This window comes from Morchella sextelata (assembly GCF_020137385.1).
Source record: "Morchella sextelata strain SCLS chromosome Unknown scls_6, whole genome shotgun sequence".
Lineage (NCBI taxonomy): Eukaryota > Fungi > Ascomycota > Pezizomycetes > Pezizales > Morchellaceae > Morchella > Morchella sextelata.
The window spans coordinates 51254-65079 of record NW_025408621.1 but is presented as its reverse complement, the minus strand read 5'-3'; the positions used below and the strand labels follow the sequence as shown (position 1 = coordinate 65079).

The window sequence follows — 13826 nt, the reverse complement described above, 5'->3', positions numbered from 1 at the left end:
TAGCCTTTCCCACTCTTCCCTAGCTTGGGCTTCAATAACTTTTATGTTTTCATTAAGAGTAGCCTCTCTTCACTTTCCGGACTTGTCAAAAGGCATGGCTAGGGAATACTCGTGAGGCTGTATTGCGGGTGTGGGGATGTCGAGTTAGACGCACTCGTTGTCACGCTACTCATTGTTTCCTCACTTTTTTTCCTGCGGGTGTACAACACGATGCTTTCCTTTTTTTTATCATCATCTCAGCCTGCAGTGAATCGGATCGTCACTCGTAATTTAGGTTCGCTCCAGTCAGAAACTTGCACTACCCTACCCTATGGGCGTGTTTTGGTATTTGCACTTTTTTCTTCGTCGACAAGAAGGGGATGTGTCCGCGAGCTCGGGCCCTCTCCCGGGGACGGAACAATATGTGCACTTTGCGTGACGCTCTTGCGTGTTAAAGGGGAAATCGGTATTGATTGGCGCTGGCTGGGATTCATGGGCAGCGGGAGAGATCTTGGGTTGGGGGCGGCGCGGAGCACGTAGGCGAGCCAATCACCTGGATGGATGGTGGTGTCGAAATAGCTTTCATGAAATCGTGGTATGCATTATTTCTCTTTCTAAAAATTTAATTGTTCGTGTGTATCTACCTACTTTGAAGATATTTCTTTCCTTTTTTTTCATTTTCGTGGTACGCTATTAAAATTAAGCAGACAGACAAACGTAACATTTAGTTTCTTTTTTTTTGCTCCGCCAATATCATCATGGTGGAGATATCCGCCCGCCCATACCCGCCTCCTCCCCGAATTCATCAAACCAACCCAGCCCATTAACCAATAATCAAGAAAACAAAACAAGGAAAAAAAAAAGACAAAAGAAAAACGCCATAGTACCCAGAAATGGAGTCATTTATGACCTGTACCAGTTACCTGCCGGGTCACCCAAGCACTCACCAAGCGTCACCACTAATTATCACACCTGTTAGCCAATGCCCCCCCCCAACCCACAGAGCCAGCAGAGGAATTGGAAAAAACTTACTCCTGTATCCGGCTTCTGCAAATCTCCTAATCATATACGGCGCCAGATCCAAGCTCGTCTGCGAGTGGATATCATGCGCAATACTCAAAAAGCTCTTGGAATTCGGGCTCGTTCCTGCCATCGCTCTGTCGACGTTATCCTTGCTGTTTTGGATGTTACCAAGCTGGTTGTAGTCGTCGGTATCGAGGTCGAAATAGATGATATGGTATCCAAGGTCGGCCAGCGTTGCCTGGCAAGCGCCATTGCATGAAGAGTACGGAGGCCTCATGTATGTAGGGAAGCGGCCAATGATGGTGACAAGCGCGGCTTCAAGGCGGTACATCTCGTTTCTGCGTGCCTCCTCAGAGATAGCAGAGAGATCCTGGTGAGACCAGGTGTGTGAGGCGATCTGATGCCCGTTGTTGTACATGCGCTGGATCACTTTGTCCCATCCCTTTGACGGGTCGTCGATGTTACCTTTGTCGAGGTTGCTTCCGCTATTTACCTCTCTCAGTATCAATTCAAACCAGTAAAAAGAGAAACATTTGCTTACGTGACAAAGAAAGTCGCCTTTGCGCCAGCATTTGCCAAAGTGTCGAGGAGACTGTTGGTGTATCTGCATTTAACGGATGATTGTTAGCAAGGGTTAGGGTTGGGATGTTGCTTGAAGAGGGCTTACAGATACGGCCCGTCGTCAAACGTCAAGGCAACCGTCCCAGGGTTTGCACAACGATAGACACCACCGCCACCTAGGGAAATTAGTAAGTTTACAATTATGTATGAGGTGGAATTGGGAAACATACCGTAGAGGACGTTGCTGGTCTTTGGTCTTCCAGTGCTTGGCGTACTGCCACCGGAAGTACCAGCGTTGGGGGCATCGCAGCGCTATAGAATGGTTAGCAATGCGCCTTTATTGGTAAAGATATATAATATGATTGAGTACTTACACCGAACTGAGGTTGGCAGCCAGCACCGCAGTATGCCGGGGTATCGCCGCACCATCTGTTATTGAATTATGAGTATTTTGCTGTATGTTGTATGGTGATCTGCCAGGTTTTTCTTACCCATTCTGAGAGCAGCAAGAACCACCGGCACTGCCTGAATTACAGGTCTGGCCCTTGTTGACGCCAGCATGGACGTTTCCGCAGGTGGCATCGCTGCTACCGCGACTCTGGAGGTTCTGGAACGTGGGAGTTGCCAGCGCGAGGACCGGAGCGAGTGTTAGGAGGAGGGTGGAAAGGTGCATTTTGAACGAGGGTGTACGTGAGTGAGTATTAGATTAAGGTGATTATATTAGTGAAGATTGAACTGTGTGATGGAGAATATTGTGGGGGAGGAGGACCGATGGGGGGGGGGGTTTATATGGTGGGACTTGTAGAATACCAAGGCCAAGTCTATTATAGAAGAGGAAATATAGAACGAGAGAGACAAAAAGAAAAAAGAAGAATAGAGAAAAAGCACAGAACAGAGACAGCACAGCAGGAGGGCAACACAGTTCAGATGGATGCACCAAGATTAGGTTGGGATTAGTTCGGGTCAGTGGAGTAGGTATTGTGAATCCACCCCCCAATTGCGAGTACTCAAACTCCTACGGATCAATGTCTTGAATATCCTGATTCGCAGAAGCGGCTGTTCAAACAAAACCTTGCAGACGGCCGGGTCAGCGAGAGTCCAGAAGGAAAAATACCTACTCCAGTTCCGCGTCAATGAGAGAGAGGGAAAAAAAATTGGTTGTTATATTTAGTGACGGTTCGCCTTCTTTCAGGGGGGCCGGGATGCTGTCTCGGCGCTCTCGGCGGAGAGAATCGATTGGGTGCAACTACATTTGACTTTTTTATGTTGGCCGACCTCTTCCGAAAGGAATCGAGTAAGTACTCAGGAGCATGCCGTAGGAATGTAGTAGTCTACCCGCTTTAGATGTAGAGCAGAGAGAGCCCTGTAGATACTCTACGTAGGGTGAATCATTTTGTAGCACTGTACCTAGCTACTCTAGAGTAGGTAAACTCGTAGAGTACTTACCGTCAGACAGACGGAGCCAACTGGGTGAATGCATGCGCGATAGAGCCAGCCAGACGGAGAACAAAGTGCAATATGCAATGCACCTTTACTGAGCCTCTCAGCGGTGGAATTCTCAACCTAAAGCACCCACCCAACCCTCCACCCCGGCCTGCCCAAAGAAGAACATTCTGTGACTCTGTCTGTCTCGATTTGCAAATCCAGCACCACATTCAAACAGACAGGCATTAATTTTTGCACTCTCTCTTCCTTTTCTTTCTTTCCTTCTCAATTCCGCCCCTGAAGATCAGATCGGAACAAGATGGCCGTCATATGGCGAGGTCGCAAGCTTAGACACGGGATAAGCGCTCCCCTTTTCGGATATTTTTTTTTTTGCACTTTGCACGTAGTCGCTGAATCCTGCGTAAACAAATCAGAGTTCCGATTATCGTTTCCGCTACCGCCATAACTCGAAAAATTGGCTAGATCAAAATTACTTGTACGGGAAACTTCTGGTGCAGATCGATGCCATTCAACCAATCACTCAAGTGGTAATCCCTGGACGGAGATAGCCAATTTTTCGAATTTTGGCGGTATTATCCTACTAAGATAACCGTTTCTATTCTTGTCGGCGGCGATTCCTGGGTCACGCTTGGCAGGTGCCAACTAGGTGCAAATACCAACGATCACAATACCTAATGGAGGACAATGCCACGGGCTCTGAATTCAGCTTCAGCCTTTCTCTCTTGCTTTGCTTTGCTGTCATGCCTCACCAGCCAGAGTAAAGTTTCCATAGCGTGCAGTTGCAGTACCAAGATATCTTGGTATTCTACATCTGTCACTTTGTGAAGGGCTGAAATTGATCGCTGCTAATCGCCAAGGTAAATAAGCGAACAATGCACGTGATTGGGGCGTTTGGACAAATGAGAGTTACGTGTGTGGCTTGCATACTGGGAGAAAGGTTAGTAGGTCTGGGGAGGAGGAGGGGTGGAATGGGAGGAGAGGGGGGGGGGGGAGGTTGGGTTGCGAGTGGCTTGTTGGGCGGTGAGTCGATATCGCGCAATCGATTAGGTATGTGGAGTCCGTAGCTGGTAATATTCACATACCTTGTTTTTGTTTCCATGTCGTGGGAATCATTGACATGAAGTTATCGACTTGTCGTCGGACAATCAACAGCTCCTATCCCCAGTCGAGTAAGTTTCTTCTAAGCTCCACGGGAGCCAAATTGCCCAAGAACCACTATAAAGCTTGTCTTTACCCCGATATTCGGAGTTTGTTCGGAGATGGCTAGGGAACAGGCCGTTGATGCAAGGGGGATAAGGTTCTTGGCGGGCTCACTAGTTATCTCCCGATCCCTTTTCGGGGTGCACACTAATAGAGGCTTTTATTACTTGTCACGTCTTGGTATTTGAATTCTGGTGATAGAGTGGGGGGGTCGATGCACCGTGGCTTACAAGGAATTTGCCTTGAGAGTCGAAATGGCCCATGACGGCGTGGTCCTTGGACTCGATATATTCGTGCACGTGGTGTGTGTGTGCAGAGTAGATAGACGGTAATCTCTGCATGAGAGGACAAAACACCGTTTGACTGTGGAGTAACAGACAGCTGCGGTGCCCCATAGCACACAGTCAGTAGTGGTTCAAGTGGTCGTACGGTTCAGAGATTTAGGTTTGCTCCAAGATTTACATCTGGAATACCTACGTAATTGATTCCCCCCCTTTCCCGTACCATGCACTAGTGGTGATAGCATTAATTTGTTTGTAGGGAAGCCTTGATTCGGCTCGAAAGGAATGTGATGGTGGTGAAGAAACTTGTATGTGCGTCTACGCACAGAGCAGTGATGGATTAGGCAAACGTACATGTAGGTCCAGGAGTGGGAGCAGCCATAAACGTCTAGAGGACAGATGGCACAACACCTGGTCACTGTGCCAATACCGGTATGTAAGACGAACCCTCTAGCTATCAAAGCCAAGATGCTGGACTAACAACCCCCCGCTGCTTTTGCACTGCCCCTTGGTCACAAATTATCACCCGGATCCACTCCCCACACAGCGATCATTGGTACCCGCCTGATTGATTGATTGATAGTTCATTTATTGTTACAGCCCCGAGGCTATGATGATAGTATTAGTAAGAAATAAGAAAATAGAAAAAAAACAAAATGGAAAGCAAAGTAATGGCATAACAACAAAAACTTCCACCAAACTTCATAATGCAATTTGTCCAGCTACCCTCCTCACCCCTCTCCCAGACCTCCCCACCCCATCGACCTCAGCTCTCTTGGTTTACTCAGTTCTCCACTTCCTCTTCCGCTCGATTTGGCTATTAAGAAATTGACCACATATTAGTTCCGGGGCTGTTGGGAGGCCTGTACTGGTAATTGGTGATGCGCAAAAGACGAAATAAGACGAGACTTGGCCTGATTTCATCTCGCCTTGGGTCAGGAGAGCCAGGGTCTTGTTACTGAAGAGACTCGTGTAAGGTATTGCGCAAAGTCTTGAGACCATCAATCACTTGGTCCAATATTGTGATTGGGCTTGAATCCTATCAAATTCAGGGTTAGGGTTTGTGAATATCTGCTGACTACGAAACACTCCATTTTCGAACATCCCCTCAATGTCTCGAGACCTCCTCAAAAGATTCTCGAGACAAAGTGTCTTACCTATCCCCTAGTCTCGTCTTGCCTCGTGTTGTCTAGAAAAACAAAGTCTCGAGACATTTTGTTTCGTGCCTATCACTACATGTAGTGCTGGTCATTGATACCTCATTGAAAAAACCCAAAACCAGCAAGCAAACAGGCTATGTAGATATTTACAACTATAATACAAAGAAGAGCAGAAAACCTAGTATACATCACGAGAGTAGAAATTAAGACCAAGGCCGTATTATTGACTACTTCCTAGCTGACCAATCTCTCTATTTTGACCGTGCTCTAGCCCCCCCCCCTCTTCTTCTTCCACCACCCCTCCTTCTTCCCCCCCCTCTCCTTCTTCTCCACCTTCCTCCTCTCCGCCCTATCCAAGCACCACTGACAATGCCCACACCCCCTCCTCCTCCTCACCACCTCCCCATCCCCAAAATGCCCCGCCAGCACCCCCACAAAGCACTCCCTCCCCGCCACGAGCTCCAACACCATCTTCCGCCTCTCCACACTCCGCTTCTCATGCATCTTCACAACGCTACGCACCCGCTCCACCACCTCCTCAACCGCCTCCTCCGTCCCTGGCAGCGCAGACAGAACTTCGTACCGCGCCGCGACACCAAGAATATCGATCTCCACCACGCCCTCGTGCTCCCACTCATGCAGCCGCCGCAGCAGCGTTTCCCGCCCCGCGCGCACCCTCTCGGATACCCGCCGCATGTCGAAGCTCCACAGCCCTTCACCTTCGCCCCCCTCCTCGTCGCTCGTGGTCTCGCTGCGCGTTGACGCCTCCGCAACCGCCGTTGCCATCTCGTCGTCAAGCTTCTGCAGACGTGATAGCCCGCGATACGTAACCACGCCATACGCCGTTGGCAGCGCCTTCACCACGCCGCACTCCATCTCGACCTTCATGAGCAGCGCCATGACGGCCGCCGTTGCGTCCTCTTTGTCGCGGATGACCTGTGGGAGGGGCGGCGGCTTCGGCTTCTCTTTCTCCTCCTCCTGCTTCTGCTTCTTGCGCTTCCGGGTCGGCGTGACGAGGACGCGTGCGAGCGCGTGCAGCGGGAGTGTGATGGTGGTGCCTGGGGGTGCGGGGGGTTGGGTGAGGAAGGCGTGGCGGAGGAGGCGGCGGATGGCGCTTTTGCGCGGCGCGAGGAGGGGGTTGACGGTGAGGAAGTTGTGGGTGCGGGTGTCGGTGGGGGCGGTGAGGATGAGGCATGTGCTGGGGCGGCCGTCGCGGCCGGCGCGGCCGATTTCTTGGCTGTGAGGGTGTTAGTTGAGTAGATGTGAGGGAGGAGAGGGAGGAGAGGGAGGGGGGAGGTACGCATAGTTCTCGATGGAGAGCGGGGGGCCGTAGTGGATGATGTTTCTGATATTGGGCTTGTTGATGCCGAGGCCGAATGCGATTGTGGCGACGATCTGCGCGGGGTCAATTGGAACCAGCCCTTTATATCATTGATATGCTATGCTACGGGCGGGGGACACGTACAGTGAGCTTATCGGAGTTCATGAAGCGGTCCTGGGTGGCGCTGCGGGTGGCTTTGTCGATGCCGGCGTGGTAGGGGAAGGCCTCGATACCGGCGGCCTCGAGAAGGCCTGCGACGATTACAGCTGTCTGGTGTCAATTGTTAGTGATCGGCATTGAATTCGAAACTTGGGCTGCGGGACTGACAGAGCGCTTCAGGGTGTAGATGATCGTTGCGCCGGGGTTCGCGTTCAGGAAGTCGACGAGATAGTCGAGCCTCTCCAAGTCCTTCTTGAAGGACTTGGAGAGCAGTGTTAGGCTAGAAGTGATGTCAGAAATGGATCGATATGCCAGGGACCAGACAATGGTGAGGATGAGAGGTTACTTTGGGCGGTAAGTGCTCGTCCGAAACACCCCGTCACGGGGAATCCCAAACGCCGTCGAGATGCTCTCTGTGATTTCCGGCGTAGCCTTGATATGAACAACCAGTCAGTACACCGCTCATTGCCACCCTCTCGATCGCCCCCCCCCCCCCCCCCCGGCGGTGGGGAGAGTGATGCATCGGTGGCTATAGCCGGCAATCCCACGGAGGCACTCACGGTAGCAGTAACGCAGAGCACCCTCTCTGCCTTGATCTCCTTGACGAACCTGGCCACTGCAATCGATCATTACCACCCATTAGCCCACCACGCACAAACAACATCAGGCTGCAAAACTACGAACCTCGGAGATAGTCCGGCCGGAACGAGTTCCCCCACTCGTAAACACAGTGGGCCTCGTCGACCGCGATGAGGCGGACGGTAGTCTTGCTGAGCAGCTGTACGAAGGCGTCGTTGTTGAGGCGCTCGGGGGAGACATAGCTGCCGTATCTACAATTAGCCCCCACTTTTTCCCCGTGACCGAGTGATAGCTATGAACCCCACGGCCGAGTGATATCGGTGAAGAAGAAGAAGAAGAGTAGAGAAACATACAGCAATCGCACCTCGTCGTTCATCACGCGCTCAAACACAGCGCGCACCTCATCCCGCTCCATCGTGCTGTCCACCGCCGCCGCGTCGATCCCCCTCTTCTTCAGATCCTGCACCTGGTCCTACACCCGCCGTCAGTCCCCGCCCCCGCCCCCGGCATCGCCCCCCGGCATCGCCAACCCCAGAGACATACCTTGATCAGCGCAATCAACGGGCTCACCACCACCGTGACGCCACCCCCAAACCCCAGCGCCGCAACCTGGTACAGCAGACTCTTCCCCGCGCCCGTCGGGAACACGGCCACCGCGCTGCCGCCGTGCAGCAGCCGCGCGATCACGGCTTCCTGCTCGGCGCGGAAGGACGTGTAGCCCCATGCGTCGTGGAGGATTTTGCGCGCGGCGGGGGAGGTCGTGGGGTACTGCACCGCACCCACACACACACGGGTCAATTCGATCCAATTGGAAGCTGGAGAGGGGGAGGGGGAATCGAAGCACCTCCGACAGCTGCTCGACAGCTTCGTCTTCCACCTCCGCCGCCTGCGAAGTGGCAGCGGCATAGCCCCGTGAGTGCTGGTATCTATCCGCTCCGGATCCCAGGGTTAGGTTTCTAGATCTCGGGCGATAAGATCTTAGCAGCGGTGTACATGTGTGCGGGGGCGCGGAGGTCAATCTCAGCTGGGCTGCGGTGCGGGCGACACTGCGCGACAAAAGACGAGAGGCCATCGGTCGGTATGTATCGCTAGCAATTGCGGTGTTTGTGTGCGGGCACGCAGCAACATCTCTCTGGGAGAGCTGCAGAGAGGAATTACACAACTGCAACTAGCGAGAGACAACGCTACGTGCGTGGCGCGGACATCCCGCAGCCACGGGTGTGGCTTGGCGGTAGGGTCAGGGGAGATCTTCGGGTTTTGGTGTTTGGGCGTGGGGGGAGCCGGGAGGAAGAGAGAGCGTGGGGGAGCCGAGAGAGGCAGAGAAGTGATGTGGGGGAGCGGTGGTGGTGGTGGTGGTGGTGCTGGTGGTGGTGCTGGCGGTGCTGCTGTTCTGTGGATGGCGTGCGAGGGTTCACTCGGGATAGGATGTGGCCTTTCCAGATTAATCATAATTGAACTCGAGGTCATACGTCTCTTGTTCCGCTGGCCGGGGAATGCTGGATCGAGATATTGCTGACAGATTGCGCAAGTCCAGACAGAATGGTTCAGTCAAACGCCCGAAGCAGTGAACCAGACGACATGGACAGGCACCACGACCGAATGATATCTCATGTCCCAACCAGCCCTCCCCCCACGCTGACTTGTGCACTTGCGCTCTACCCCATCATCTTGTTTCTAAAGACCGGTAAAATGGAATCGGGGCCTGTGATCGGTCTGTGGCTCTTCATGATGAGCGGGTTTGTGTGAAGCGGAGGAGGAGCTCTGGATCGAGTGCCACTGCATCGTATCACGAACCAGCTTGGGGAGAGCACAGGCACCCCGCGTTTAGTTTGGTGAAATCAGCACTGTATGGCTACGGGATTGAGTGAATAATACGGCATTACGAGCAGAGTAGCGTAGCAATGCCGTATTCTTGTTACATTACTAGCGCATTAACGGGAATAACGTAGCGAATCCGTGCCCTTTTTTGCTATTGTAGTTGTGCACAGGTCTCTGCAGGGCCTAGGAGGAATGGCCAGGCATTCTGGAGGGCAATTCTGTATTTGGAGGATTGTTATTATGGGGGGCAGATTGAACTAGCAGTTAAAGTTACCCCACCACCCACTTTTTTCTCGCACTCTACAGTTGATCCGGTGCGCGCACCAGTTCTGGGTGAGTTAAACGGTCAGGGTGCCATAAATGGCTATATCATGAGAAGGCCTCGTGTTGGCATTATAGTATCGTTTGATATATGCTCATAGAGTTTTTCGGAATAACTCTCAGCATGTGCCGACAGGGCTTGGGGGACCACGCTGCAGCTCGTCTCGTCTTGCAACTTGGGGGACCACGCTGCAGTTCGTCTCATCTTGCAACTTGGGGGACCACGCTGTAGTTCGTCTCGTCTTGCAACTTGGAGTACCACCATGTGAATGGCAACGTAAGAGTTTGAGGATAATTCATGTCTCAATTATTTGCTAGTGCTATGGTGGGTGACACGATATCGGGGCCGGTAAGAGTATATGAACGCCAAATCTATCTCCTCAACAACAACACAATATATTCTTGATTAGAAGCCGTAGAATGATAGAGAATCAAGAGCAGAATCATTCTACGGCCTTTGATTTTAATTATCTTGTGTTGTGGTTGAGGAGATAGAGTTTGAAGTTGGGTGATTTTGGTAGGGAGGCAGGTCAATTTTTTACCCATACAAATTATTAAGGCCGGATCGAAATCCAGTAAAATACCCCTGTCAATCACCATAAAGCACTCGGTTTATTACCAAAAACGGCTATGATCTGCCATCTGTGAGCTCAAAAACACTTGTTTCACTACTAAATAGGTGATGATTTACCTGATGGAGATTTTTACATGTGCCAAGACCGACCCCGATATCGTGTCGCCCACCATAGTACTCCAGTACTGACTACACCTAACCCTGCCCTCCTCTGGCCTGGCTCTGCAGGGATGGCTCTCCAGGCCCGAGTACCACTAATCCAGCACTGATCCAATCATCAAGACCAGTGACCGGGCGAACACTCAATTGCGAACACCCAGCCATGCGCATATAATTAGGGGGATACCAGTACTGCAAGATATATATAGGGCCGTAATAATATAGACACTCCCTCATTAATCCGTGACAGCACCCACTCAATTCCCCGGACCGTCAAGCCCTCACTCCCCCACCCCGGCCATACCTATACTATACCTATATCACAGCTATACCACACCTCCAGCTACTGCTTCTCCCCTCTGCTAAACGGTCGGTTGCGGAAAAACGTTGATTCTCCGCTTAATTTAGCCATATTAAGGAAAAGGGGACAATATACAGACACTCGCAACTATCGGAACCAAGGCCCGGCGGGAGCGGACAGGGGACCTGGATTTATCCGCCAGAGAATTAAGAAGCAGACAGCAGCGGCGTCCCCTGCAGTGCGAAAATAAGCTCAATGTGCTGGGGATCATCCGTGCGTGTTTAGATGAAATTTGCGGAGCCTTTTTTTTTCATTATTCTTTTTTTTCTTTCTTTGCTTTGCTTTTCGCGCTGCACTATACTATACTGGACTGGGACTGCGGCGCTGGACTGCACTACACTCGCTGCGAGTCATGAAACCGGTGATGGCCGTCCGCCGATCGATATCTCGGGCTGAGCTACTTATGAAAGTGGGGAAGGGGGGGGGGGGGGGGGGTAGTCTCCGGCCGTTGGTTCGAGCTGGATACTTGCTATAGGCCTAGGATGGAGAGGAGGAGGAGGGGCATTACGGATATTCAGTACCTACTAGCTTCCCTAGTTGGAATGCTCGTGGGGCTTCAAATTGCTGTATGGGGCTGGTGGGGATATATAAAGGGTGCTTGGGAACTCTTGGGGGGGGAACGTTGATTGTTGAGATATATCATCTTCGAGCTGGTTCTGAATATCGGATTGACCCTTCTGCACCGTACTAACTAACCCAACATGTTGGCCCCGTTGACTTTTGTTGCTTTGGCAATTATCGGCAGTGTTTCTGCACAGACTGCTGCTGGCTACCAGCAGTGCGGAGGTTAGTTGGTCACGATATATCACTCTTCTCTTATACCCTACTCAACCGTACTGACAATACATGTATCGTCAGGAGTCAACTTCTCCGGCCCCACCGCCTGCGTGAGCGGATACCACTGCGAGAAGCTCAACGACTACTACTCCCAGTGCCTCCCCGGCAGCGCCTCAGGCACCACCTCCGCGGCCACCAGCTCGTCCACCACCACCACAAAGGCCTCCACCACCACCACCGGCACCCCGACCACCATCACCACCTCCGCCGGCACCAGCGTCATTGCCAGCGCCACCGGAACAGGCCCCGGCGCCACCCTCCTGCCAAACTACTACTGGATCCGCGCCGTTGTGGACCCAAACTTTCACAAGTACTTGCAATCCTCCACCCTTCGTACGGAATCCACTTAGAGCCACCCACACATATCCACCTGCCCAGTCCTTGCCCTGAAGCCAAAAGGCACCAGTACTGACACACCGCCAGGTACTGCATCTGATGCCGTCCTCGAGGACGCCTCCACCGCCGGCCAGTTCAACATCGTCAACGGCCAGCTCGTGCAGCTCATCGACACCGCCGGCACCCTCCTGTACGCGCACGTCACGCCGCAGACCGACACCTCCGTCACCAAGCTCCTCGTCACGTGGGGGACCGCGCCGGACACGTATGGCACGTGGGCGTTCTCAGGTTTGTCACTACCGCCACTGCTGTCTACTTTGCTGTCTGTGATCTGTCCGTGGTCCGCGGGCTGATTGTGTGTGTCTGTGTGTGTGTCTTTTGCGTGGGAAAAAAAAGGCGATACGACGACGTGGTCAACGCCGGGAATCACCAGGCAGAATAATGCCGCGTTTCTGGTGTGTGAGGAGCAGAGGGTGTATATCAACTTGGGCGCGTATGCGTATATGACGCCGGCGGGGTGCGCGGATCAGACGGTGAGTGGTTGTGCGGGTTGTTGGCGCTGGGCGGTGGGGTGTGGGTGAATGTGGGTGTGAGTGAGTGTGGTGCTGACGGGTGTGTATGTGCGCGGCGTAGATTCATTATTATAATGGCTCGACGGCGAATGTTTAGATGGGGGGGCACTGTTTTGATGGGCGTGGAGTAGAGGGTGGAAGGTGGAGGGTGGAGAGGGAAGGGTGGAGGAGAGGAAGGGTGGGAGAGAGGTGGAGTCTGTGTTGTTTGTTATACCTAAAATATTATATACGCCCCCCGGGAGTGGCTGGCTGTTGAGCGATGTGGGTGACAACGTGATATCTAGATCTTATCGTTGAAATCGGTACGCAGACCTCCGCAGAGAGTGATGAGATTTGAATTGATGATCTTTAAACTTTCTCGCGCACTTACCTAGAAAAGTTCGTATCATCAAATTAATTGCTGCCATCGATCGTCTTGTATCCTGATATGCTAGGGGTGGGAAGACGTCGTGATTCCGAAATCTCAATATCACTGATCTTACTCGCACACTTTACAGCTGCGCGTTTCTGTTTTTCCATCAATTCCAGTATTGATAGGTTCGATGTCTACTATGATAACCAGATGGTACTGCCAGTCGAGCAAGAGGGAAAGCTCGATTCATATGCTGGGCTCGACTCAACCCTCAAAACTCAAGTATCTCTCGAGCCTTTTGGTAATGTACTTGCGCGGTACCATGGCCATGATACGACCCAACCAAACGAAAAAAACGAAAAAAAAAACCAAGCGCAAACATAGCCATCAGGGTTAGGGTTATGTTCAACATTTGAATATTTCTTGGTATTTATAATACGTAGGCGGCAATAGGGCCTGTGAAAAACTCGAGGCTTCTAAGTCTAGTACTGGGGTCAGTTTGAGTTGGGGGCGCGGGCTGACTTGTTACGTCTCGTGGGTCATGTGGGTGGGTGGTGAGTGATAGTTCATGATGCAATATATGTACGTAGTTGTTTTTTCTTTCATTTTTTTGTGGAGTGTAGCTAGAGGTGTGTGTTGGGTGATGGGATTCTTTCGTGAGTTTGGCTTTATCGGTCGTGAGAGTAGCACCAGTTACTAGTAGTGGATTCGTCTTTTAGTCTGTATAATTGAGGTATACCAATGTATCAACTTGGACCTGGAGTCTTTTAATTTGAGTTTTGCGCTC

At 51.9% G+C, this 13826-nt stretch overlaps 3 protein-coding genes across 3 annotated transcripts; 1 reads left to right on the top strand and 2 right to left on the bottom strand.

The window, feature by feature from the left end:
- Window positions 1-882: 882 nt before the first annotated feature.
- H6S33_011154 (uncharacterized protein) lies at window positions 883-2236 on the bottom strand (the record flags this gene model as incomplete). The annotated part of the gene is made up of 7 exons (XM_044842604.1): window positions 883-938; window positions 1012-1487; window positions 1544-1606; window positions 1670-1739; window positions 1794-1875; window positions 1938-1992; window positions 2055-2236. The coding sequence occupies 7 exons, from the start codon at window positions 2234-2236 to the stop codon at window positions 883-885; spliced, it is 984 nt and encodes a 327-aa protein (XP_044695922.1).
- A 3681-nt stretch (window positions 2237-5917) lies between these two features.
- On the bottom strand, window positions 5918-8781 carry H6S33_011153 (uncharacterized protein; the record flags this gene model as incomplete). Its single annotated transcript, XM_044842593.1, has 10 exons — window positions 5918-6887; window positions 6951-7045; window positions 7116-7241; window positions 7299-7410; window positions 7477-7562; window positions 7691-7746; window positions 7815-7951; window positions 8063-8181; window positions 8253-8477; window positions 8554-8781. The coding sequence occupies 10 exons, from the start codon at window positions 8779-8781 to the stop codon at window positions 5918-5920; spliced, it is 2154 nt and encodes a 717-aa protein (XP_044695921.1).
- Window positions 8782-11643: 2862 nt separating this feature from the next.
- H6S33_011152 (uncharacterized protein) lies at window positions 11644-12784 on the top strand (the record flags this gene model as incomplete). The annotated part of the gene is made up of 5 exons (XM_044842582.1): window positions 11644-11728; window positions 11801-12112; window positions 12203-12403; window positions 12512-12648; window positions 12749-12784. The coding sequence occupies 5 exons, from the start codon at window positions 11644-11646 to the stop codon at window positions 12782-12784; spliced, it is 771 nt and encodes a 256-aa protein (XP_044695920.1).
- Window positions 12785-13826: the final 1042 nt, after the last annotated feature.